The sequence below is a fragment of the Acomys minous genome, assembly GCF_964271855.1.
Source record: "Acomys minous genome assembly, chromosome: 6".
In the NCBI taxonomy this organism is placed as follows: domain Eukaryota; kingdom Metazoa; phylum Chordata; class Mammalia; order Rodentia; family Muridae; genus Acomys; species Acomys minous.
Window position 1 is genome coordinate 115,893,937 of NC_140487.1, and position 25,095 is coordinate 115,919,031.

The following is a 25,095-nucleotide window of genomic DNA, read 5'->3' on the forward strand; positions in this document are numbered from 1 at the left end:
CCTCTTCCTGAGCCCCAGGAACAGGGAGCCCACTGATGTGTCCCCTTTGCTGCTGTGTCCCACCACCAAGGTAGGGTCTGTCTACACGAGGGCCAAAGAGATACAAGTTAAAAAACCAAAAGCCCAGGGAAGCTGGACATGGTCCCCTCATGGGTCCCTTCCCAGACCCCAGGCACCATGGGAAGGAGCAGCACAAACAGGCCCAGCCGGAAGGTACCATTTACTAGGTTGTGTCCAGTCAGAGGGACAATCTTGGGTCCCCTGGCTATGACGTAGCCTGGAGAACACAGGCAGAGTGAGGTAGGTAGATGGGAAGTGGTCACGGCATCTTCTGGGGTCTCAGCTATGGGTCCCCTAAAGGCTCCTCAGGCAGCCGTCTTATACCTGAGAGGTATGTCCCCGGCACAGCACAAGCCAACTCCAGACCCCGTCTGAAGGCCAGGCACGGAGGGGAGGCAGCCAGGCCCAGAGTTCCAGGCCGCCTCCTAGACCCAGGCCAGGGGCAGCAGGAGCGCTGTCCACACCCCGTCCTTCCTGAGGTGGCTGCTGAGGTTCCTGTCAACCAGGGCACTGGTCAGCTTGGAAGGAGGGGCTCTCGCTCTGAGGCGGCAGCAGTGGCGGGGCTCCTGTACACCAGGAACTGGATGGAGATCTGAGGGCAGTGTTAAGGCCACACCAGGCACACAGGGCTGGAGCTGCTCCTGCCACTCTTCCCTGTTCTGCGGGTGACAGGGGTCAGCCAGGATCTCCTAGCCTCTCTCTTGCTCTCCTACCACCCTAAGTGGCATTCCTGATGGCCCAGCTCTGCCACCAGGAACCCTGGAATAGGACGGTTTCCTCTCAATAACACCAAGAGGATTGGCCACTTTGTCTCTCTACACTTTAAGACTTTGTCTCTCACTACATCCCGCAGCAACTTAGCAAATGGTGAAACCAGGGCCATGTTTACTTTCTGCCAAGTGGGAGCCACGTGATACCCAGTTGAGCCTATTGGCAAACACTGACAAGAGCGCTCCCTGAGTGCTGGGTCATGTGTGGAGTGGAGGGCGTTCAGAAGCTGATGCCAGCAGCTGTCACACAGATGGACAGGTGGATGGGTGGGTGAGTGGGTGGACAGATGGATGGACAGATGGACGGACGGACGGGTGGGTGGATGGACATATGGATGGATGGGTGGATGGATGGACAGACGGGTGGGTAGATGGATGGATGGGTAGACGGACGGATGGACAGACGGACGGATGGGTGGATGAACAGACGGACGGGTGAGTAGATGGATGAGGTTGGAGGGGTGGATGGGTGGAGGATGGGTGAAACTTTGGATTGTAGCTGAAGGATGGATAGATGAATGGACGAATGGACAGGTGGATGGGTGTGGGTGGGCCGAGAGGCATAGAGGATGCAAACGTGGTTTTGTTTTGACCCCAAGTGTGGGATGTGAGACAGACTTGTGTAAGGGTGTGTGGTGTTTTTCTGCTGGAAACAGACCTGTGAAAGAACAGGTGATGTTTGTCCTCTAGAAGAGGAACCGCCTCTTGTGGGGGCGTGGTCTTTGCCAACTGATAAACATCCTAGTACGGACTCTGAGAGGACACACACATGCGCGCGCACACATGTGTGTGTATGTGTGTGTGTAAAATATAAATATATAAATATATATATATATATTATATATACCCCAAACAAGAGGCGGGGTGTTTGGTCTTAGCTCCCCTCAGAGACACTCCTAAAAAAGAACTGGTCCAGTGAACATTTCAAGGTTCTGACTGCTGCTCCAGCAACTGGGGGCTACGGTTGCTGTTACCTTTGCTGTTTAACATGTCTGCTGAAATCCTGCCAACTACGCCAGTGGAATCGCTCCCAGGAACTGAGTCCAAAAATGTCTACTTCTCCTGTTCCCATTAACCTCTTTCCTCTCCTGTCTAGGGTAGGTGGGTGGGAAGGGAGGCGTAAGCATTAAAGAACCCCAAATGAAGTAGGTTTGCAGCAGAGGCTGCCTTGCCCACACAACTTTGCCAACATCGCATACTTTGAAGGATACAATGGTGTCGAGCAGCAGCACCCCCAGACTGCCCACGAGCCAGGGCAGGTGGTGCAGCAGGTAGCTACCCTCGCTTTGGCCCACCTCAGGGTTTTTGAGCAGCACGCTCATCCCGTACAACGTGTTCCCCAGCATCACCAGTGCAAACAGCGAGTAGGAAACGCCTTGGGTTGACTGCCGTAGGAACTGGGAGGTGGGGCAGGGTAGAGTTAAAAGACCTCAAAGAGAGTTCTTATCCGCAATACCAGCACTTGGGAGGCTTAGAGGCAGGAGAATCCTGAGTTCCACGCCAAGCTGAGGCTATACAGCCAGTTAGGAGTCAGTCTGGGCTATAGAGTCCCTGTCCCCAAAGTCAGAGAGAGCTCTTATCACTCTGGATTGCCACCATCCGTGTGTGTGCTCTGTGATACGTACCCTTGGCTGGTTTTTTCATTATGTGCCCAATGCCCAGCATGGGCTTGGCACCCAAAACAGCCTTATCCCAGGGCCCAACCTCAAATCCCAACTTCAAGCACTTCCCTCAGAACCCTAGACATTATGGCTGCCTAGGCCTGCTGGTCCCTGGCTCTGCAGCCCTCATGGACTCCTCCTGCCCAGCAAGCCTCTGGTGGGCTGAGGGACTCATTTCCTGTCCACTCTGGCTTCTCAGCTTAGCAGTTCCCTCATGCCTGACCCCCATGAAAGGTGTCACGGGGCCATTTTCCCAGCTGGGTGACTTTGCTCATTTCAGCAACTGCTGTGGTCTGCTGAACAACAAAAAAAACCCTGTACCATGCCACTGCTTAGCCTGCCCACCCTCCTGCCATGTGACCCTCACCCCTACTGAAAGCTCACATTGGTACGGATCTGAGGCAGTCTTGAGAGCAGGTACAGCACGCTGGAGACGGAGCCGATGACAAAACCGATGACCTCCTTCTTTGTGAAGGGCTAGGGGTAGGGGAGAAGGGGGCATTTAATATCTGGTGGGAGTTTTAGGGAGCAGTGTCCCCAAGAAGGAGAGTGGCTCCCACAACTTAACAGCTGCATGACCATGCAGGGGCAGGTCCACCCACACTACCAAGCCAGGCCCATCTCCTACCTTATTGCCTGGCTCCACAGACAGGAGCATCCGCCCCCGGAAGCCTTCCCTGGGGACAGCCACGGGATCAGTGCTGCTCAACAGTGGTGTGATACACACTGTCCCCAAGATGAACAAGAGCACAGAATTGATCGGGGCAGACACTGGATTGAGGCAGGAGAGAAGCCAAGATTAGGTATCTAGGTGACAGCAGGCAACCCGGGATGAGAGTCCCCAGCCTTGCTTCCCAGTAGCTGCGTGACCTTGGACAAGTGACCTAGCCTCTCTGAGCTTCAGTCTTTCATCTGTAGAATGGGCATACAACAGTACCCTTCCCCTAGGGATGTAAAGGAAAGACAGTCAGGGCAGAGGGATCAGCACTCTGTCATGGAGGAGAGCAAGTGGGGTGTCTCCCTGCGGCTTGATCTATACATGACTCCAGCTCAGCCTGATACAACCTGGGTCTCAGGCTTCCGGAGGGCAGCAGAGCCCGACCCAACATGACCTCTGGACTCACACGGAGAAGGCCGCTTCTTGAACTTGTAATAGAAGTACAGCGTCAGCATCATCAGGTCAGCCAAGACGTAATACACAGCCGTGTAGGTCTGAGAGAGAAGCAGACCGGGGCATTGGCTGCAGTCCCACGTCATGATGTGACCACCCCCATGCCCCACAAGCCTCCACTGTACCCCAACTGGTAACCGGGTCCTGTCTCTTCACCTCTTTGATTCTGTTTCTTCAAATGAACAGAAGACTCCCTGTTCCTACCTGAGCAAACGGGGGATCAGATGGACAGAGTCCAGCAAGAATTCAGCCTGCTGCTGAGAGTGCCTTTAATCCCAGCACTCAGGAGGCAGAGGCAGGCGGATCTCTGTGCGTTCGAGGCCAGCCTGGTCTACAAAGTGAGTGCAGGACAGGGCTCTGTGTAACAGAGAAACCCTGTCTCGAAAAACCAAAAAAAAAAAAAAAAAAAAATTCAGCCTGGACCATCAACAAAGTATCTGTGGCTGATGCCATTGAGATTAGGTGGCCACAGCCTTCCTGATTGACCCCCAGCTCTGCTGTGCTTCCAAGAAAAACCCCAACTTAGCTGGGCCCACCACCCCTCAGAACCACAGACCCCTGTGGTGTGATACACTTAGATGGCAAATGGGGAAACTGAGCTCTGACTCACCCATTGTTAAACAGCACGGTAGCCACGGAGTGCTGGCTGACAGATCTGAAGGCCCAGCCTCTCCTCCCGCCTGGGCCCCACCTACCTGCAGGGGCAGCTGGTCTGCAAGGAAGGAGCCAATGAGGTTGCAGGAATCTCCACCAATCCAGCCCAGGAGGAACCAGAGGGAGAGAGCCTGGTCCATGTTGCCCGTCTTGCAGGCCTTGATGTATTGGCTGTGGAAGAGGAGAGGACATATGCTCAGAGGCTGAGGCCTAAGAAGCCACCTTAGAAGGCCAAAACAAAGGCCGAAACTGGAGCAGAGATGGACAGGAGACGGCCCAGGTACTCACTCACCCGCAGGTTGGAACCCAGAATTTCACAGACAATAAATACCCCTAGAGTGTTTCTTTGATCTGTGGAGGAATTTGACCAGACAGATCCCTACTAGACCAGGAGCACAGCAGCTGTGTATCTTTCCAGAAAGATCCATAGCCTTACTTCGCTGCTCCCCCAGTGTACCCTGGGGTCTCCAGAAGGGACAAAGGGTGTTAGAGATTCCTGAAGCATGTCCCCAGGCCTTGAGAAGCACCTTGGCTTCTTTTTAAAAAATCTGCTTGGTGCGAGTTGAAAGCAGTGGTGGGTGTGGGCTTAGTCGGGGCCCTATTTTCAGGAGCCACTGATGGTAAGACATACAGACCTGCAGCCTGGTCACTCTCAGGGCGTAGCAGAGAAGAGTGGCCAGACTCCCGTTGCTCTGTTTCAGGGGCTTGTGGTCCCCAGACTGTTTCCCCTAAGGCCCTTCACGCTGTGGCTCAGTAGGGTACGGAGCCAAATATAGTGTGAGCCACTGTTGCTAAGAGCCTGGGGTCTCAGGCATAGACCTAACCCCCATGTGAGTCCCAACATAAGGATGGCCAGATCTGTTAGGACAGTGCACATTGGGGACAGAGATGGCTGTGTCACTACTCAGATTTACCCTGGACACAGCCTCCAGCCTTGAGACTCTATTGCTGTTTGTCATTGTTTGTGACAAGGCCTCAGATAAGTTTTTTTTAAAGACAGGGTTTCTCTGTGTAGCCTTGGTTTTCCTAGACTCTCTCTCTCTAAACCAGGTTGACCTCGACCTCACAGCGATCCGCCTGCCTCTGCCTCCGTGAGTTGTAGGGATTACAGGGTCGCATGCAACACCATGCCGGGCTAAGCCCCTCAGCTTTTTAAATAATAACTTATTATTGGGGGCACCTACGTGGCACAGCGTGTGGCAGTCAGATGACAACTGTGTGGAGTCAGCTCTTGCTTTCCACCTTCATGTGTTTTCCAGAGACCTCGCTCCTACTGTCGGGTTGGCATGGCACCTGTCAGTCAGCCTACTGTCGGGTTGGCATGGCACCTGTCAGTCAGCCTACTGTCGGGTTGGCATGGCACCTGTCAGTCAGCCTACTGTCGGGTTGGCATGGCACCTGTCAGTCAGCCTACTGTCGGGTTGGCATGGCACCTGTCAGTCAGCCTACTGTCGGGTTGGCATGGCACCTGTCAGTCAGCCTACTGTCGGGTTGGCATGGCACCTGTCAGTCAGCCTACTGTCGGGTTGGCATGGCACCTGTCAGTCAGCCTACTGTCGGGTTGGCATGGCACCTGTCAGTCAGCCTACTGTCGGGTTGGCATGGCACCTGTCAGTCAGCCTGCCCTTAACTTTTTATTCTAGCCACCCGTACACATTCAGATAAAGAGGCGATAAGAAAGGGCTGGCGGTAGCACAGCTGATAGAACGCCTGCCAGGCATGCACGGAGCCCAGGGGGTTCAATTTCCAGTACCCACATGGCTCACAACTGTCTGTAACTCCTGTCCCAGGATTTCTGACACCCTCATAGAGACATACATGCAGGCAAAACACCATTGCACATAAAATAAAATTATATTAAAAAATAAAAAGCTGTCCTCTGACCTCAGTCCACACACACTCTGACCTCAGTCCACACACTCTAGAGCACATACACATAATTTTTTTTTTAAAAATTGGATAGGGGTGGGGCTGGAGAGATGGCTCAGAGGTTAAGAGCACGGGCTGTTCTTCCAAGGGTCCTGAGTTCAATTCCCAGAAACCACGTGGTGCCTCACAACCATCTATAATGAGATCTGGTGCCCTATTCTGGTACACATGCAGGCAGAGCACTGTATACATAATAAATAAAATATTTGTAAAAAAAAATTTTTAAGGAAAAATGTAGAGGGGCTGGAGAGCTGGCTCAGTGGTTAGCAGCACTGGCTGACCTTGCGGAAGACCTGGGATCGTCTTCACAGTGGCTCACAACTGCCTATAGCTCCAGTTCCAAGAGATCTGATGCCCTCTTTCAGCCCCCAAGGGCACACTGCACACATGTGGTCCACAGACACACATGCCTGCTAAACACCCATACATGTAAAATAACAAAATTAAGTTTTAAAAACCAAGTTTAAAAAAGAAACAAACAGCCAGGCGGTGGTAGCCGCACACCTTTAATCCCAGCACTCTGGAGGCAGAGGCAGGTGGAGCTCTGTGAGTTCAAGTCCAGCCTGGTCTTACAGAGGGAGTTCCAGGCTGCTGGAGCTAGATAGTGTGACCCTGTCTCAAAATAAATAAATTAACTAATAAGTAAGTAACTTTATAAAAGAAACTCAGAGACTACAGAGACATGTGTACAGTAAAACACGCTTGCTGCTCTTGCAGAAAACCCAGATTCAGTCCCCAGCACCCCCATGGAGGCTCACTACTGTCTGTAAACTACGGTCCCAAAGATCCAGGTACCCTCTATGGGCACCAGGCACACATGCGGCGGTGCACTTACATACATACAAGCAAAATAGCCAAACACCTAAAATAAATATGTTTTTTAAAAATGAAAAAGAACCAGGCGTGGTGGCACATGCCTGTAATTCCAGCACTTGGAAGGCAGAGGTAGGTGGATCTCTGTGAGTTTGAGGCCAGCCTGGTCTACAGAGTGAGTTCCAGGACAACCAAGGCTACACAGAGAAACCCTGTCTCGAAAAAACAAACAAACAAACAAACAAAAAGAAAGAAAGAAAGAAAAAGACAAGACAGTCAGGTGTGGTAGCTACATGTGTGATCCCAGCAATTGAGAGGTGGAGGCTGGGTGACCCCGAGTTCAGGGTTACAGGGTTGCCCTCGATAGCCCAGGTCAACCTTCAACTCTTTTGTTTGTTTGTTTTGTTTTGTTTTTTCAAGACAGGGTTTCTCTGTGTTCTGTGTAGCCCTGGCTGTCCTGGACTCACTTGTAGACCAGGCTGCTCTCCAACTCAGTGATCTGCCTGCCTCTGCCTCCCAAGTGCTGGGATTAAAGGTGTGCGACACCAGGCCCGGCTAACCTTAAATTCTTGACCCTCCTGCCTCAGCCTCCTAGGAAGTGTAAAGAGCTGGGGCAAGGGGGGGGTGTGTGCTGGAGCTGAGGTCAGAGGTCATCTTTTGGTATCAACCTTCACCTTCCACCTTGTTTGAGGAAGGGTCTCTTGGTCACAGCTGCATATGCCAGGCCAGCTGGTCCACAAGCTACAAGGATTTTACCGTTTCTGCCTCCCACCTCATCGGCAGCACTGGGATTTCAGACATACATTACTGTATCCATCTTCATGTGGGTTCTGGGGATTCGAACTAAGAGCCTCATGTTTGTGCAGCAAGCACTTTACACTGAGTGATCTCTCCCAACCAACAAGCAAAAAAAAAAAAAAATTAAGATTCATTTTTAGTTCCAAGTTTGTGTAAACATGTCACCATTTGTTCTCTGTGTTGTCAATTAAAAAAAAACTAGCCCATGTTGAGCAATAACAGAGAATAGGGTGGGACATCCTTATCGAGTGAGGGGAGGAGAAAGAGAGGAAGGAAAGGATGGAGCCTCAAGGAAAAGACGGGGGAACATTAGGAGAAATGAACTGAGCCTAGGAGGTGATTTAAATGCAAGTATAAAGTGGGAAATCAGAACAGGAGGAAACTATACTAGCATGACGGTTTAGGATGGAGTGATTACTGCACAGCATTGTGCGATAGGCTAATTAAATAGATCCTGGTCTCTCTGTGTGGTTATTTGGGTATAAAGCTGGTTAAGGAGTAACCGCTGATTTCACTAAAATAATAATTAAATATTAAATGTAAGTTCAGCAGTTGTTTTGCCCGCATGGATATATGTGCACCATGCGTGTTCCTGGTGGGAAGGCCAGATGAAGATGTCAGATCTCCTGAAGAGTTACAGGCAGTAACCATGTGGGTGCTGGGAGCCAAACCTAGGTCTTCTGCAAAAGCAGTGCATGCTCTTACCCACTGAGCCATTTCCCCAGCCCAAGAGCAATCGTTTTACTTGTTTAGTTTTGTTTTTGGTAGCCCTGGATGCCCTGGAACTCGATTTGTAGACCAAAGTGGCCTCCAACTCAGAGATCCGCTTGCCTCCTTCTCCCAAGTGCTGGGATTAAAGGCGTGCATCAAAAACGCCCAGCCCAAGAAAAAAGTTTTAAAATAGCGACAACAGCTTTAGATGACAGAGCCCTTGGTGAACTCCTGATTTCACTTCCACCCGCCTCACCCTCCCACAATGCCCAGCCAGGCTTGACAGGAGCTGTCTCTTCTCTCATACACCTGCTGCCCCGGCCAGCTGCTTCCTGCGTGCCAGTAGCTCACACCCCCCCACGTGCCTCCTGGCTACAGCCCTTCCTGCCTCTGCTCAGAGTGGCCAGGTGCTCGCTTTCATGCCTCGCTTAATGGGACGATGGCACCGTGTCAACTTGCCAGCGTGTGTACATATATGGGTCTGAGGCCCAGAGCAAGGCAGTGATCTACCCAGGCCACAGCCAATAGGTGGCAGAACTGAGCGTGGACACTCTGGATGCCTGTGCCTCCAGCCCAGCAAGAGCCACATTATTTTTGTGCCCCGCCCCTCAAGGCTGCCATCCTCACCCTCAGCCTTTCTTCGCTTTAAGGACACAGGCAAAACCAATGCATCCCAGCCCTCCCATGCTCCATCCTCATCTCTTTCCAGCTGACCAACGAGGACCGCATCACCTGACCCTCATCTCGTCTGTGAAACAGGGAAAGGGATGCTGCCCATTTCACTGGGCTGTCAGGATGACCAAACGAGGTCAACCCCACCGGCCTTAGACACAGGGCCAGGCGTACAGTCGGTGTCCAGTGTACGGCAGAAATGTTATCTCTGCATCAGCATCGCTCAACATGAGATCTAGCCTGTGCTAGACTCCATGCAGCCTTGCTCCTTCACAGCAGGCTGGAAATCAATGGCTGTGATCAGGGAGGGAGGGAGTCTATTTGGCTTGCATCGCCCGAACCCAGAGCAGTACAGGGACTGCTATCAACCCCGAGGCCACACCTACTCCTGCCTCACAGGCACATACTCACGGGAAGGTGGATGCAGCAAAGCAGAGAATAGAGACCAAGCCCAGGCCCACGCTGGCCTCATCCCAGCCATCCTGGGCACATTCACCAAACACATCCCAGATCCACTGGATGGAGCCATTGGGGCAATTGGAAAAGTTGCTGGTGCCCAGAGTCCTCCAGGCCATGGCTGCAGTAGGAGGGTCCCAGCAGGAAAGGAGTCACAGGTGTATGAACACAGGCAAGGGTTCAGAGGCTAGCACAGGCTCATTCTACAAAAATGGAAAAAAGAGGAGGTCTTTAGCATTGAGAGGTCTAGCCCCATTCACGATCCTGTGACTGTCAACTGGTCCTATCCTCTCTCTACATAGGAGGACAATGACAGACCCTACTTCACACAGCTGTTGTGCCAGCCGGGCGGTGGTGGTGCACTCCTTTAATCCCAGCACTTGGGAGGCAGAGGAAGGCAGATCTCCGTGAGTTCAAGGCCAGCCTGGACTACAGAGCGAGTTCCAGGACAGCCAGAGCTGTTACACAGAGAAACCCTGTCTCCAAAAGCCAAAACCAAAACCAAAGAAACAAACAAAAACAAAACAAAAACAGATGTTTGTGCCAGTTAGATGAGTCCGTACGTAGAGTGTGTGGGTCTATAGACCAATAGCATCTTTTGATACAACTTGGGAATATTTTTTGTATGTTTTCTGTTCCAGGGGTCAGATCTAGAGCCTTGCATGTGCTGGAAGAGTCAACAACTGTCCTGCATCCCCATCATGCCTTTTTTTTTAAACTTTGTATCTCAAGAGATGGTCTCACATATGCCTGACGCTGGCCTTCAAGCCTTCAATCCTCCAGCTTCAGACATCTGAGTTGCTGGGCTTACAGGTCCGTACCACCAGGCCAGGCTTCCACTGCTTTTGCCATTACTAGACTCTGACAAGGTCTCTGAGACCAGGTCTCACTGCAGGGAAGACTCCCCTGTGCAACCGTCATGTGGGTTTGAGAAGGAGCCTCTACGGCTCTTTATTACCCAGGTCCCTGGATAGGATGCTGGAGCCAGTGTTCCTCCCGAAGCTTGAAAGACAGGCAGGGCACCTGCCTGCAAGGAAAGCCAGCCCAAGCTGGGTGAAAGAACAGAAAGAAAGGCGTCCCTGAGGCTCCTTGCCACCTATAGAGTAGGACACTTTCATTCTATGTGCATGACAACCTAGAAAAGGGACTAAGAGCAAGGACTGGATGGAGCCATGTCCCCCAGTCCTGGCATGAACTCACATTGTCCTCCACCAGAGGCTTGAATGAAACCCTACAGACATTTTCTGGAGGAACCTGAGACCACAGTAGAGAAGTCAACTGCCAGGGCCACCCAGCCAGAAAGCCAAAGAGTAAAACGCCCAAGGGAGAGGCTTCACCAGAGGCTGCCGTGGCCCTGGCTTCCCTTTTTGCCACTGTGCTAAGAGGGTGTTTCTTCACCCAGGCAGACTCACTCCAGTACCTCAGTTCCCACTTATACCAGGGAGGCCTGGACTCCTCTGGCTGGCCCCATGACTGCTGAGCTTGCAGCGATCAGGGCAGGGAGAGGAAGCAAGTGAGCCCCCTTTTCTCAGGAAGGCCAGACTCTGGCCCTATGTGACCAGCTCCTCCAGCTGGAGATAAGGGTGCCCCAGGTCACAGGCTGGCCAGCTCTTGATGGCAGCTCCAGTGTGAGGGGAAGATGGCTGGAAGGTTCTTTGCTGGCCTTAGTGGCTGGTGCAGATGACATCAGCACAGCCAATTTGGGGAGCAGTTACCTGACACCCCAATACACACACCATCCAGGTAAGAGCTGTGCCTTAAGGAGCCCCCTTGCTCATCAGCCACACATCCTACTGGCCTCCCCCTGCCCTGTAGATCCTGAATGGGCCCCCACAATTCATCATACACACACACACACACACACACACACACACACACACACACACACACACACACACACTGTCATCCCTCACAACAGCCAGGCCAGGTAGGGAACACCATCCCCGTCTCACAGGTGAGTCAGCCTGTCTGGGCCTGTCTATGAACTGGGGCTAAGAACATCTTCTGAGCCAAACATAAAGCTATAAGCCTTGCATCTGACCTAATGGTACTGACAGTTCGAAGAGAAGAATCCAGTACCTTGACCACTGTGGAGCCTCTCGTTCCCTTTCACCAGCTTAGTGAAGAAATGAGGTGAGCAGGGACGCTGGGTACAAGCAGCTCCTCCCAGCTTCCTCAAAGTCTCCTTGACAGCAAAGAATGAGCTAAGGAACCCATCCAAGCTAGTCACGTGCTCAACGCTGAGCTCTCCACACCCCATATCATGAAGGGTTCTGACTCTCCTGGTTCATGTCCAGAAAAGCTGGCCCAGAGACAGATCTCCAACTCCAACCACAGCCAGGCACTTCCTTCCAAAGCAGATGCAGGTCCCATTCTGATGCTGGGTCAAGGTCAAATTCACAGAGGCAAGGGCCCAAGGACCCCAAGAATTGCCCTCCTAACCTTCTCTCCTGCCCCAGGTCCTGAGGCCCAGGCATCTGCACAAGCTGTCGCTTTCTCTAGGGAAACCTTCTCCACCACAAATGCCTGGTAGAGATATCATGACCCATTTTTTTTTAAAGTTTTTTTGTTGTTGTTGTTTTGTTTTTGTTTTTGGGTTTTTTTTTTTTTTTTTTTTTTTTGAGACAAGGTTTCTCTGTGTAGCTTTGGCTGTCCTGGACTCTCTTTGGAGACCAGGCTGGCCTCGAACTCTGCCTCGGCCTCCTGAGTGCTGGGATTAAAGGCGAGCGCCACCACACATGGCTTAAGTTTGTGTAATTTATTCCCGTTACAGCCCTACTGTTACCTTCTTGCTTGTATCCTCCTGCTCCCAACCTCCCTCCCTCTTCTGCCCTATTTCCCTCCCTTAGTCCTCTGAAAGGTGGCTCCTCCTCCCCCCACCATCTGACCATCACAGCCTATCAGGGCTCATCAAGACAGCCTGCACCCCTTCCTTTATGTGCCCAAAAGGTAGCCCCACCAAAGGGAAGTCATCAAACCGAGGGCAACAGAGTTCCTGTCAGAGGCAGTCCCCACAACCACCCACCCACGTGGAGAATGAGCTGTCTGTCCATTGGCTACATCTGATCAGGGGGTCTAGGCTCTCTGCAGGCATTGTCCTTGGTTGGGGCAGCAGTTTTGCAGCCCCTCCCATGACCCATTTCTAAGCTGCCTTCTTTCCTCAAGAGACCTTGCAGTCACCTCTGTCCCCTGGAACCCACTCCTGAAGAAGACCACTGAGCTATGTGCCCCAGGATCCTGAAGGAGTGACTCTCGGGGTTCATGTCCAGAAAGGCTGCCCGGGAGACCCATCTCCTGCCACATCCAGCTCCTCTCCAATTCCAAGCAAAACCAAGAAGGCGCTTCCCACCAAAGCACATCTGGTACAGTGAACAGTACCATTCTTCTCTTGCTATAGCCCGCTGGATCACACAGTAGCATAGCGTATACAGTAATTAAACAAAACTCAAGGGCTACACACTTATGAAGCGTGGCATTAGGAGACAGGGTTTCTCTGTGTAGCCCTGGCTGTCCTCAAAACAGGCTGGCCACGAACTCAAGAGATCCACCAGCATCGGCCTCCGGAGTGAGTCCTCACACTTCTAACCAACCCTCGTAGCAATCCTGCCATGAGCTGGACGTGGGAGGGGGCATTCTGGGCTCCCCACCTGCACACCTGGGGCGAATGTGTCAGGGAAGCGCACTGGCTTCGGGATCCTACCCATTCCAGGCCTCCAAACCAAGGCTCTAAGTCCTTCCGGTGACTCTGCGGGTTCAGAGGGATAATGACAGAGCAGCTGCTGGGCCAAGCGCCGCGAGGCCCCCGCCCACTCAAGGGAAAACAAGGCAACCAGAAGCCAAAAGGCCGGAAGGTAGGGACCGGCAGGTAGGCAGTAGAGCCGGACCTGGATCCTGGGCCAGGGCGGGCTAAATCCCGGGATCCCGCGTTCCAGGAGGGGACCGGCGCCGGGAACAGTGCAGGGCTGGAGGAGGATGTAGGAAAGACTTGGAGTGGGCCTGGAGTCCCGACCCCCAACCCGAGACTGCCGCCAGCCCCCTGCACTCTCACCACCTCAGGATCCACAGCCGGACTCAGCTTCGGAAACGGAGCCCGCCGGTGTCAGCTGACCTCCGCGAGGTTCCGCCCCTCGCGCTGTGGGCGGAGCCCGAAGATACCGGGCGCGCAGGCGCAGTCTCCGTACTGTGTGCAGTGTCCGGAGCTGTTCGCTACGCTGCTTTTGGCTGCGACCGTCGCTCCAGTCCTTCAGTATCGCGTCCTCTCCCTATGTCCCGGCCTCTGCCACCCCGCGCCGCCTCTGGCGACCCTCTTCGGCCCGCTACGGTACTGGGCACCATGGAAATGGGGCGCCGCATGGATGCGAGCGCTAGTGCCGCAACGGTACGCGCCTTCCTGGAGCGCGGCCACAGCGAGCTGGACACCGCCTTCATATACAGCGACGGCCAGTCCGAGAGCATCCTGGGCGGCATGGGGCTCGGGCTGGGCAGCGGCGACTGCACAGGTAACTGTCGCACCTGGCCTTCCCCCTCACTGAGTAGGGCTGAGCAGGTGCCTGCAGCCGGCGTGCACCGCCCAGGGTCTACACTCAGGATCTTGGTAAACTCTCTTTTCTACGACTGTGTAGATCACAACTTCCTGGAGTCCTGAACAACTGAACTTTGTCCTGCCTCTCCTTCGTGGCATCTGGAGTCGCAGCTCAGGGCCGGGTGCGAGGAAGCTCCCTATTCTCACCTTGAACCTACTCTGGCCCTTTGCTTCCTACTGCAGTCCCTGCTTTCCAACTCTGTCCAATTGCTCATAGCCGGCCCTCCAGCCAGGCTTCCTGCTCATGCCTTCCCCTCTGACCCTCACTAACCCTGTGCTCCAGCAGCGCACTTGGCATTCAGGTCTTTGGTCAGCTCCTAGACTTTGTCCTGTGCAGTTGACAGTGCCTGTGGGGCTCAAGGAGACCAATGGCCACAATGCCAAGGACCCAGCAAGGAACAGTGGTGGAGAGTGCACTTCGGCCTTTCTATGCTACGTCTTGCAGTGGGGCTACTACAGTGGAGAGGTGACGAATGCACCGAGAGTTCAATGTCCAATGGGGAGAACTGAAGCCGTGATTGCAGGGAAGTGCAGAGAGGAGGGGTTGTGGAGGCTCCAAGCATAGAAGGAGGCAAGGCTCATAGAGCAATGGACCCTCCAGTGTCAGTAGCTCTGCACTGGGTCAAGAACAAGAGAAAGCGCTTCTGGAGGCTGAAGGCTTAGCTGTTGGAAGATGGAGTTTGAGAGTGCAAAGTGCATTATGGGGCAGGATGGTCAGTGGCATGTGCCCCTTGCTGGAAGGGTAGGCGAAGGGTCCCTCCTTCGCTTGAAGCCATTGGGGTTTCAGGAGGGTGGCCTCACTTCTGCCATCCTGAGGCTCCTGCTCCCTGCTCCTGTCCTCTGTGCGGCCCCTTAGACTCCCAGCGTGGTAGGCTAGGAGGGACATGTGAGCAGATCTCTCAAGCTGAACACTGTAGAGTTCACCTGCCTGACACCCTGGTGATGAATGCTCTGGGTTTTTTTTTTAACTTAATTTTATTTTCATTTTTAAAATATTTATTAAGTATACACGTTCTACCTGCATGTACACCTGCAGGCCAGAAGACAGCACCAGATCTTATTATAGATGGCTGTACGTCACCATGTGACTGCTGGGAATTGAACTCAGAACTTTTGGCAGAGCAGCTAGTGAGCTCTTAACCTCTGAGCCATCCCTCTGGCCCCCTATTTTTTTTTTTTTAATCTTTTTCTTGTCCCTCTTTAGCCCGTTCCTGTTTCTTTCTTTCTTTCTTGAGTCTGAGGGAACAAAGTCCTCAGGTCACACCTGTGGCAAAAGTTCACATGAGAATGCCTTGTGGGTGGGTGTTGTAGCAAGGAGATGCCGTGGTCCTGTTGCCTTCATCCTATAGGATCAGAGTGCAGAATCCATCCATCTATCAGGCCAGGTAGTTAGGGTTCCCCGTCTAGGAAGAACGCCAGTGCTGTGTCTGGGTTCTTGAGGCACACCTACAGTGGGCTGAATGTACAGGGTTCTGAGAGGCTGATAAGAATTCTGGTCAACTTGATCACTGCCAAGCAACACATTTGTTTTTGTTTCTTAAGATTTATTTTATATGTCTGAGCGTTTTGCCTGCATGTATGCAAGGGTCTTTGGAGGCCAGAAGAGGGCACTAGACACCCTGAAACTGTAGTCACAAATGCCTGTAAGCCAGCATGGGTTGTGGTTCTGGGAACCTGTGTCCTCTGCAAGAACTGTAGTTCTCTAAACCACGGAACCATCTCTTCAGTCCCTGTTGCCTAAATTCTTACATAGCACTATAGTGCTGTCCTATCTTCCTTCCTGTCCCCTTGAGCTCCTTCTCCATCCTATGGTGAGAGGGAGCCAAATGCTGGGCGTTCTTTTCAGTCATTCAATTCTACCAATAAAGAGCCAGAGGCTGGGGTGAAAGCCTGTTAGCTCAGAGAGGGAGCGAAAGCACCCAGCTGACCACCCGCCTCAGCTGGCATCCAGAAGGAAACCCCTGCCCAACGCTGTCTCAAAAACCCTGTGTTTCTATCTGTCCTCCTGACTCACTGTGTGTCTATCTGTCCTCCTGACTGCCTCTTACTCTGTGTGTGTGTGTGTGTGTGTGTGTGTGTGTGTGTGTGTGTGTGTTCACTCCCTGGCAAATGGATGCTTGCTCCACCTCTTGACCTGTGGGTGATTTTATTTAATTGAAGCAGAAAGCTCTTGGATTAAAGGTGTGTGCTGGGACTGAACCACACCACAACTAGAAACAGGTTTTTTCTTTTTTTCAATAAACAACACAATCTCGGGGTTCACAGTGTGATCACATATCCTGCAACAGATGGTCTCACATCATCCTGAGAAAATCCAGGAACATCAGGTCCAAAGTCTGCGATGCTGTTTGAGCACCTTTACAATGGAGTCTGTGCATTCCTTTCCGGTCTCAACTCCCACACTTCCTGTCCTGCAATGTATGGTCTTGGCCAGTGAGCAATTCTAATAGACCCTTTTTCTTTCTTTCTTTTTTCTTTTTCTTTCTTTCTTCTGTGTGTGTGTGTGTGTGTGTGTGTGTGTGTGTGTGTGTTTCTGAGACAAAGTTTCTCTGGACTTCATTTTGTAGACCAGGCTAGCCTTGAACGCAGATCAGCTAGCCTTGAACTCAGATCCGCTTGCCTCTGCCTCCCAAGTGCTGGGATTAAAGTGCCACCTTGCCCTGCCTCCTAACAAATGTCTTAATCATTATAATCTTCCTGCAAGTGAAAATTGCCACCAAGGCCAACCCTTGGGATGGGAATTCACTGAAACCTGATAGTGTCCGGTCCCAATTGGAGACGTCACTGAAGCGGCTGCAATGTCCCCGGGTGGACCTCTTCTACTTACATGCTCCTGACCACAGCACTCCTGTGGAGGAGACGCTCCGTGCCTGCCACCAGCTGCACCAGGAGGTGAGTGTGAGCCCTGAGCTCTCTCTTCCTGACTCTGCCAAGACTGAGGCTGTCTGGGCACAGAGTCTACTCCCAGGATCCTCACCCAGTTGATCTTCCCTTCCTTGGTCCCTGGGCTGAGCTGAGTTGTGACAAGGCCTCTCCCCTGCAGGGCAAGTTTGTGGAGCTTGGCCTGTCCAACTATGCCTCCTGGGAGGTAGCTGAGATCTGTACCCTCTGCAAGAGCAACGGCTGGATCCTGCCAACTGTTTACCAGGTGAGGGGTATTTGATGTGCTAGGGGTACCCAGGCCTCAATGGGCCCCTCCTTCTGCCCTCTATGCAGCAGCCACTCCCCTCCTCAAAGCCTGCGGGTACCAGCTAGTCTCTCCCCAGCCTGGCCACTGTGCATTTTTTCCTTACTGCCTGAGCAAACATCTGGAGCCCTTCCTCCCATCCTGCATACAGTCTGGAGCATAGCCCTCCACGGCATGGAGAAGTGCTCAGGGTTAACCTGCGTGGCTCTTCCCAGGGAATCCCCTTCTCACCAGCCCCCAGGAGTCTCCAGTCTCTGAACCACACCTTCTTATATGGGTGGTCTGAGTTCTGCGGGACAGTCAAAGAAAGAGGGTCACTCCAAGATGTCATCAGGCTCTGAGGCAGCAGGGAAGTCCTGCCTCCATGAACTGAACCTCCAACAGCCGCCCGCCCCTTCAAAAACGTATTTACTGATTGTTATCAGTAACAAGCCGTCACTGATGGTTTGGGGTAAAATAAGTTCCTCATACTAGAAGCCTTGCAGCTTTAGTCCTTACTGTGTACTGTTTGCTGTAGTCAATGATGCAAAATGTTTATGGTTTTCCAGGGCTGCCTTGTGCCCAAAGTCATGCAAAGGCCATAAAGTTCCTTTAGAAAATCAACTGTGGGGGCAGGAGAGATGGCTCAGTGGTTAAGTGCACTGTCTGCTCCTCCAAAGGTCCTGAGTTCAATCCCCAGCAACCACATGGTGGCTCACAACCATCTATTACATGATCTGATGCCCTCTTCTGGACTGCAGGTGTACATACAGATAAAACACTCATAAATCAGTCAATCTTTAAAAAAAGTATGCCTTACTAGAAAAAAAAAAAGCGAAGAACAACTCTGTAGATGACAGAAAACAATCCATTTCTTCAAGGTCAGCAGCGCTAGAAAACTGTTCATTCTGACATTTGCCCTAGATACAGTGAAAAACAAGGTTAAGGTGGGAGGATCACTTGAGCCCAGGAGTTTAACAACAACCTGGCAGCCGGGCATGATGGGGCATGTCTTTAATCCCAGCACTCAGGGAGGCGGAGGCAAGGCAGATCACTGAGTTCAAGGCCAGCCTGGGCTACAAAACAAAGAACCTGGCTAGTTTACCAAGACCTCTCTCTGAAAAAGGCTTCCAAAATAAATCCTTTTTAAAAAGAAGTGTGGGTCTCCTCCTTGGTACAGTCACCCTTGCAACTGGCACCTCTTCCTCTCTGCAGGGCATGTACAACGCCACCACCAGGCAGGTGGAGAAGGAGCTCCTCCCCTGCCTCAGACACTTTGGACTCAGGTTCTACGCCTACAACCCTTTGGCTGGTATGGGTTGCCATGGGGACAGGCCCTGTGGGTGGGTGTGCACGCCCCACCTGACTCTGGGTGCCCTTTCAGACTCCTTCCTCCTCTAAGTCAGAGCTGGGTGGGAGCTGGCAGCCTCTGGGAGGAATCTGGCCAGGGTCTGACTGCTCCCTTCCCACAGGAGGCCTGCTGACAGGCAAATACAAGTATGAAGACAAGGATGGCAAGCAGCCCGTGGGCCGCTTCTTTGGGGATAACAGGGCTGAGATGTACAGGAACCGGTGAGCTAGGACACTGTATTGGAGGGGTAGGGGCGGGAAGTCCCCTTTGGTTAGGATTAAAAATGAGATGACACATAACAGATAAGATGTGGAGAGATTTATTATAGAAGTGTGGGGAGAGAAGGGGAGAGGAGTTAGGGCCTGAGTGGCCATGAGGGTAGAGACAGAGACAGTCGGGGAGAAGGGACAAGGGAGCCTCTTAGAGAAAGTACAATAGAGGTATTAGAGGAGGACAAGAGAGATGAGGTGGCAGGTTTGTCCCTTTTATCCTGGGCCCCTGGCAACAGTGGAGATGACATCAGAGGTATCTAAGCAACCTATCGGCAGGCTGCTTATGTGCCAAGACCTTTATCTTACATGGCGTTCTTACCTGTGCCTCACCACTGCCTGCCTTTCTCAGTTTCTTGATTCCTGTAAGATATAACAATTCTGGGGTTTCTCTTTTCCTTCTACCTACCCCCAGACCTTATGTAAGTCTTTGCTCCTCTGAGAAGTGCCCTGCCCAGGAGGGAAGGAGAGGACCTTGGGTGGAGGCCTGGGGTCCTTGGGGCACTGTGTCAACGGTACACAGGTCTAGGAGTTTCCACATCTGGCCGGCAGGTGGGCAGCCCAGGGACTTCTTCTAGAAGGTGGGAGGGACCTCTCCGAGGGAGATATGGCTCCTTCCGTGCTACAGGATGGGGTTGGGAGCAGTGTCTCTGTAGGTGCTTTGACTTCAGCCCATCATGTGACTGAAGATTCTCAGCCCATGCCACTCTCCCCACCCACTCAGCTTCTGGAAGGAGCACCACTTCGAAGCCATTGCCCTGGTAGAAAAGGCCCTGAAAGGCACCTATGGCACCGGCGCTCCCAGCATGACCTCGGCTGCCCTGCGCTGGATGTATCACCACTCACAGCTCCAGGTAGCCCATGAGCTCAACCTCTGCCTCTTCAGGAGACCCAAGGTTGCCTTGAAGTGATCCCTAGAAAGAGTGCATCCTCCAGGGCTGGGGGCATGATTTGGTGTGCCAAGTGCTCGCCAGGCAAGTGTCCTCTAAAAGAGAGGGTGGCTTTTTACTTACATCTCACCAGGGAAGAGCTCCCTTAACAAGGGGCAAGAGCAGAGTCACGCACTTTCAGCTGTCTAGGACAGAATACACAAAGGTCCCAGATATGACCAGGGGCAGACAAGAAGGGCATGTGACAGGAGCCACCAAGTAGCAGAAGTGTGCTGAAATCTGGCTGTCTCCCCTCACAGGGCACCCAAGGGGACGCAGTCATCTTGGGCATGTCCAGCCTGGAACAGCTGGAGCAAAACTTGACCGCCACAGAGGAAGGGCCCCTTGACACAGCAGTTGTGGATGCCTTTAACCAAGCCTGGAATATTGTTGCCCATGAGTGTCCCAACTACTTCAGATAGACTGTGGCGGCTCAAGCTGCCCAGGGCTTTCTTTCCCTCCAACTCTTGGAGTCAGGCCCTGGCTGTTTCTTGCCTTAAGCTGTCTTCCTGTGGTCTTTTCTGCCAGTCTCCATCCATGCCATGTCCTAGATAGCAGCCCTGTTCACTTCCTGTCTCAATAAAGCAGGCGTCTGATGAGCCCCAGCCTGTACTATGCCTCAGACGGTCACCTCTTTTGCTCAACACCTGCCCCCTCCCTCCTGCCTTGGGACCCATGAGAAAGTGTGGAGCTGGGCCTTCAAAGAGCATCCATGTAGGAGGCTCTCTCACTGCCTGGCAGGGCTCTCCTCACCGTGTCCTGATGCAGCCTCAGCCCTCAGAGACAGAATGAGGGGGGAGTGAGTACCCACACCTGCTAATCCCAGCACTCAGGAAGCTGAGGTGGGAGGTTTGCTCCAAGTGTGAGGTCAAGGCAGATCTATAAAATCTTTAGGCTAGCCAGGGATACTTGATGAGGCTCTGTCTCCTAAGGACAAAAATTAAACCCAAAACAACCATGGTAGATTAAAGGGCCCATGGCCCTTGAGTTCTGTCTCTCATAATTGTCTCACTAAGTCCTCAGGAGTGAAACAATTTGCGTAAAAACTCAACTTAGACTTAGGTTGTTTTTTTTTTTTCCCTTCCTGTTTGTTGTTGAGGTAGGGTGTCACAAAGTCCAAAGTGACTTTGAATTGCTATGTAGTCAAGAGTGGTCTTGAATTTCTGGTCCTCTTCCCTCCTCCTGCAGGGTGCTGTGGTGACAAACATGCTAAGTGAGGTCAGGCTGTGCAGTGCTCAGATCAGACACTCTGTGCGCACTGGGCAAGCATCCCACCAACAGAGAGCATCCTCATTTTTGCCATAGGTTGTCTAAGATACCCAGTCTTATCTGTAACCCCTGGCTTAAGTAGTCTCCCTACTTAGTATTCAAATAGCTGGCTTTGCAAGACAAAAGACCACCCCCACCTTGTGGAGCATCCTTTACACTTGAAATCTCAGTGGTGGCTTCAGTTGAAGCTGATCCATCCTGCCTAGCCATTCCTGTAAGGTACCATACACACGAAAGGTCCAAGAGCAAGGTCAAAGCAATAGGCAAGGGTGGTAGGGCGTCTCGGACATGAGGACAAGCCAGAGAGGCTTTGCTTGGCAAAGTTCCAAAGATCTCCAGCCGATCACCACTGTCCTTAAATATTATGTATGATCCAGGTGAAATTTTGCCTAAAAACTACTTTGAAATCTGCTTTTTCTCCTAAAGCTGCCTTTCTCTCTGTTTCTCAGCCCTTATGAAATTCACACTGGAAAACGTCTTTCCACAGAAACTGTTGAAAGAAGGCATCTGGCCAAAGGCTTGAGACAATGAGAGTCTTGGCTCTGACTATTGTGAGCAGCCAGGCAGAAACTGCTTGAAAAGAAAGTTAGGACGTTGACATAACAGTACCTGGTTAGGGAGCCGGGCCTGGTGGCGCAGGCCTTTAATCCCAGTGCTCCGTAGGCAGAGGCAGGTGGATCGTTGTGACTTCAAGGCCAGCCTGGACTACAAAGGCTACACAGAGAAACCCTGTCTCGAAAAACAAAACAAACAAACAAACAGTATCTGGTTAGACACTGTTAGCTGTAGAAAAGTAAAACTTGTTCTTAGAATAAATCAAAAGCTTCTTTAGAATCTGCTTTGAGAGCAATAGAGAGTGGGCTTGGAAGGCTGGGCTTTACAGATCATTTACAATAGAGGTGTCCTTGGCAGTTAGCCTAGACTCAGATAAAGATGGATGATAGCACACCTGCTGGTTTGGGATGGGAAGTAAGTCAAGTTTTTTCTGAGTTGAGGATATTTAATTCCAAGCTACGTTGCTGTAAAAATCATGTAAACACAATGGCTTTAGCCTGGGGAAATGCATGATTAAATTTTCCCAAGTATTGTTTAAGAAATAACAATTGGGCCATGCTCACCATTGCTTGGAAATAGATTTGATTTTTTGCTATATGTTTTATTGTAAGTTATACAGAACTGTTCGCATTTTTTTGTTAAATTGTTTTCTTACTCTGTTGATTTTTACTCTCCCCCCCCCCGCACCCCCCCACCCCCCCCCCGAGACTGGGTTTCTTTGTGTAGCCTTAGATGTCCTGAACTCCCTTTGTAGACCAGGCTGGCCTCAAACTCATAGTAATCCACCTGCCTCTGCCTCCCAAGTGCTTGGATTAAAGGTGTGTGCCACCACACCCTCTGTTGATTTTAAAATGCTCTACTGATTGTAAAAAAAAAAAAGAAAAAAAGAAAAAACTATGATGTAATCTGTAATGAAAAAATTGACCTTCACTTTAAATAAAGTACTGAGGTTGGCCCAGGTTCCTCAATCTCTCCTCAACAATTAGTTCATTTAACCAGTTGTTCACCAACAGTTGGTCTCTTTAGCCAACTGTTCCCGGCCAGCTCAATTCTCCCTTCCTTGGAACCACCAAGACTTTCTCTTCTCTCTTCCTGAAGCTGGCCTGCGGGACTGGGGCTCACCTTTAATCCCAGGATTCAGGAGGCAGAGGCAGGTGGATTTCTGTGAGTTTGAAACCAGCCTGGTTTACATAGTGAGGAGAGGCAAGGATATATACACACACACACACACACACACACACACACACACACACACACACACATATATACATACATACATGTAGAGAGAGGGGGGTAATATAGAAATCCTCTGAGGGGCTGGAGGGCTGGAGAGATGGCTCAGCGGAAAAGAGCACTGACTGCTCTTCCAGAGGACCTGGGTTCAATTCCCGGCACCCACATGGCACCTCACAACTGTCTGTAACTTCATGATCTTACACCCTCACACAGACATTCATGTAGGCAAAACACCTATGTACATAAAAAAATGATTAAATAAAAATAAAAGAAAGAAAAAAAGAAAAAAAATCCAAAAGTAACAAACAAACAAAGGTCTCAAAGGAATAACAGTTGAAAACTTGCAACCTTTGGGAAAAGATGAGCCTGCCAATTGTTTCTTTTTTGAGATAGGGTTTCTCTGTGTAGACTTGGCTCTCCTGGACTCACTTTGTAGACCAGGCTGACCTTGAATTCACAGCAATCAGCCTGCCTCTGCGTCCTGAGTGCTGGGATTAAAGGCATGCGCCACCAGGCCTGGTAGGTTCTCAAGATCTTAATTAACATTTCCTTGTCTTTAATCTGTGGGAGTTTGGCTGTAATGTACCTTGGTGTGGATTTTGTGAGCAATGGGCCTGTCTGCCTGTGTATGGGGTTTGTGTCCCTCCTGGCAGACTCAGCAGGGCATGGTGATGCACGCCTTTAATCCCGGCATTTGGGAGGCAGAGGCAGGCTGATTGCTGTGAGTTCAAGGCCAACAGGGTCTACAAAGGGAGTCCCTTTGTAGCCTGGGCTGTAGTGCCGCGAAACCCAGTCTCAAGGGGAAAAAAAGATCAGTGAGAGCTAACGACACCTTACCTACAAGCAGAAACAACCCAATGACAGTGGACATTGTTAACAGGACCATAGAGCAGGCTGGCTTCAGTGTGCCCAGCCAAGACTCTACACCTGGGAGACAGGCAGGAACCTTGTGAGTTGAGGGGGCCTAGGACTGAGAAGTCCCACTGGACAAGGGATGGAGTTTCGGCATTCTGGTGCAAAAAATGAAAGGAGTCATTAGGCCTCCATTACCTCCTAGACTGACTGCAGACGTCAATAAAAACCCAGGCTACACCTGGATAATGGTTTGAGCCTGGAAACTCATCCATGCTTGTCAAGTGTTCTACCACTGAGCTATGTGCCCCAGGATCATGAAGGAGTGACTCGGGGTTCATGTCCAGAAAGGCTGCCCAGGAGACCCATCTTTTGCCACACCCAACTCCGAGCAAAACCAAGAAGGCGCTTCCCACCAAAGCACGTCTGGTACAGTCAACAGTAATATTCTGCCCTTGCTGTAGCCCCCTGGATCACATAGTAGCATAGCTTTTACACTAAACAAAACTCGAGGGTTACACACTTGGGGAGGGCGGCATTAGGAGACAGGGTTTCTCTGTATAGCCCTGGCTGTCCTGAAACTAGCTCTGTAGACCAGGTTGGCCTCGAACTCAAGACATCCCCCAGCATCGGCCTCCATAGTAAGTCCTCAGACTTCTAACCAAGCCTCCTTGCAATCCTGCCATGAGCTGGACGTGGGAGGGGGCATTCTGGGCTCCCCACCGGCACACCTGGGGCGAATGTGTCAGGAGGGCGCACTGGCTTCGGGATCCTACCCAGGCCTCCAAACCAAGGCTCTAAGTCCTTCCGGTGACTCTGCGGGTTCAGACGGATAACGACAGAGAGGCTGCTGGGCCAAGCGCCGCGAGGCCCCCGCCCACTCCAGGGAAAACAAGGCAACCAGAAGCCAAAAGGCCGGAAGGCAGGGACCGGCAGGTCGGCGGTAGAGCTGGACCTGGATCCTGGGCCGGGGCGGGCTAAATCCCGGATCCTGCGTTCCAGGAGGGGATAGGCGCCGGGGATAGTGCAGGGCTGGAGGAGGATGTAGGAAAAACTTGCCTGAGTGCGTCTGGAGTCCCGACCTCCAGCCCGACGCGGCCGCCAGCCCCCTGCACTCTCACCACATCAGGATCCACAGCCGGACTCAGCTTCAGGAACCCAGCCCGCCGGAGTCAGCTGACCTCCGCGAGG

The 25,095-nt window shown here is 51.9% G+C and overlaps 2 protein-coding genes across 11 annotated transcripts; one reads left to right on the plus strand and one right to left on the minus strand.

Moving 5' to 3' along the window:
* Positions 1-208: 208 nt before the first annotated feature.
* Positions 209-25,089, minus strand: SLC66A1 (solute carrier family 66 member 1). 10 transcript variants are annotated; one of them, XM_084787684.1, is made up of 8 exons: positions 24,964-25,089; positions 9,651-9,898; positions 4,358-4,487; positions 3,616-3,703; positions 3,120-3,262; positions 2,876-2,968; positions 2,042-2,227; positions 209-652 (listed from the first exon to the last, which is right to left on the minus strand). In XM_084787684.1, the coding sequence occupies exons 2-8, from the start codon at positions 9,812-9,814 to the stop codon at positions 575-577; spliced, it is 882 nt and encodes a 293-aa protein (XP_084643810.1). In that variant the 5' UTR covers positions 9,815-9,898; positions 24,964-25,089; the 3' UTR covers positions 209-574. The 10 variants fall into 10 exon arrangements, with proteins under 10 accessions (XP_084643810.1, XP_084643812.1, XP_084643813.1 ...); XM_084787686.1 differs by having other exon boundaries at positions 25,026-25,081; XM_084787687.1 differs by lacking the exon at positions 24,964-25,089 and adding an exon at positions 13,744-13,859.
* On the plus strand, positions 13,856-20,604 carry LOC311600692 (aflatoxin B1 aldehyde reductase member 2-like). The gene is made up of 7 exons (XM_084787697.1): positions 13,856-14,194; positions 16,982-17,169; positions 17,321-17,425; positions 18,659-18,755; positions 18,916-19,015; positions 19,788-19,917; positions 20,253-20,604. Exons 1-7 carry the CDS (start codon positions 13,960-13,962, stop codon positions 20,412-20,414), a joined length of 1,017 nt encoding a protein of 338 aa, XP_084643823.1. The 5' UTR covers positions 13,856-13,959; the 3' UTR covers positions 20,415-20,604.
* Positions 25,090-25,095: the final 6 nt, after the last annotated feature.

Coding starts and splice junctions, on each gene's coding strand:
- SLC66A1 (XM_084787684.1), bottom strand. CDS start 9,814: ATGGCCTGGAGGACTCTGGGCACCAGCAACTTTTCCAATTGCCCCAAT. Junction 4,488..9,650: donor TTTGCTGCATCCACCTTCCC/GTGAGTATGTGC, acceptor CCTCTTCCACAG/CCAATACATCAAGGCCTGCA. Junction 2,228..2,875: donor TGCCTCAGATCCGTACCAAT/GTGAGCTTTCAG, acceptor CCCACCTCCCAG/TTCCTACGGCAGTCAACCCA.
- LOC311600692 (XM_084787697.1), top strand. CDS start 13,960: ATGTCCCGGCCTCTGCCACCCCGCGCCGCCTCTGGCGACCCTCTTCGG. Junction 17,170..17,320: donor GCCACCAGCTGCACCAGGAG/GTGAGTGTGAGC, acceptor TCTCCCCTGCAG/GGCAAGTTTGTGGAGCTTGG. Junction 19,016..19,787: donor GCTGAGATGTACAGGAACCG/GTGAGCTAGGAC, acceptor CCACCCACTCAG/CTTCTGGAAGGAGCACCACT.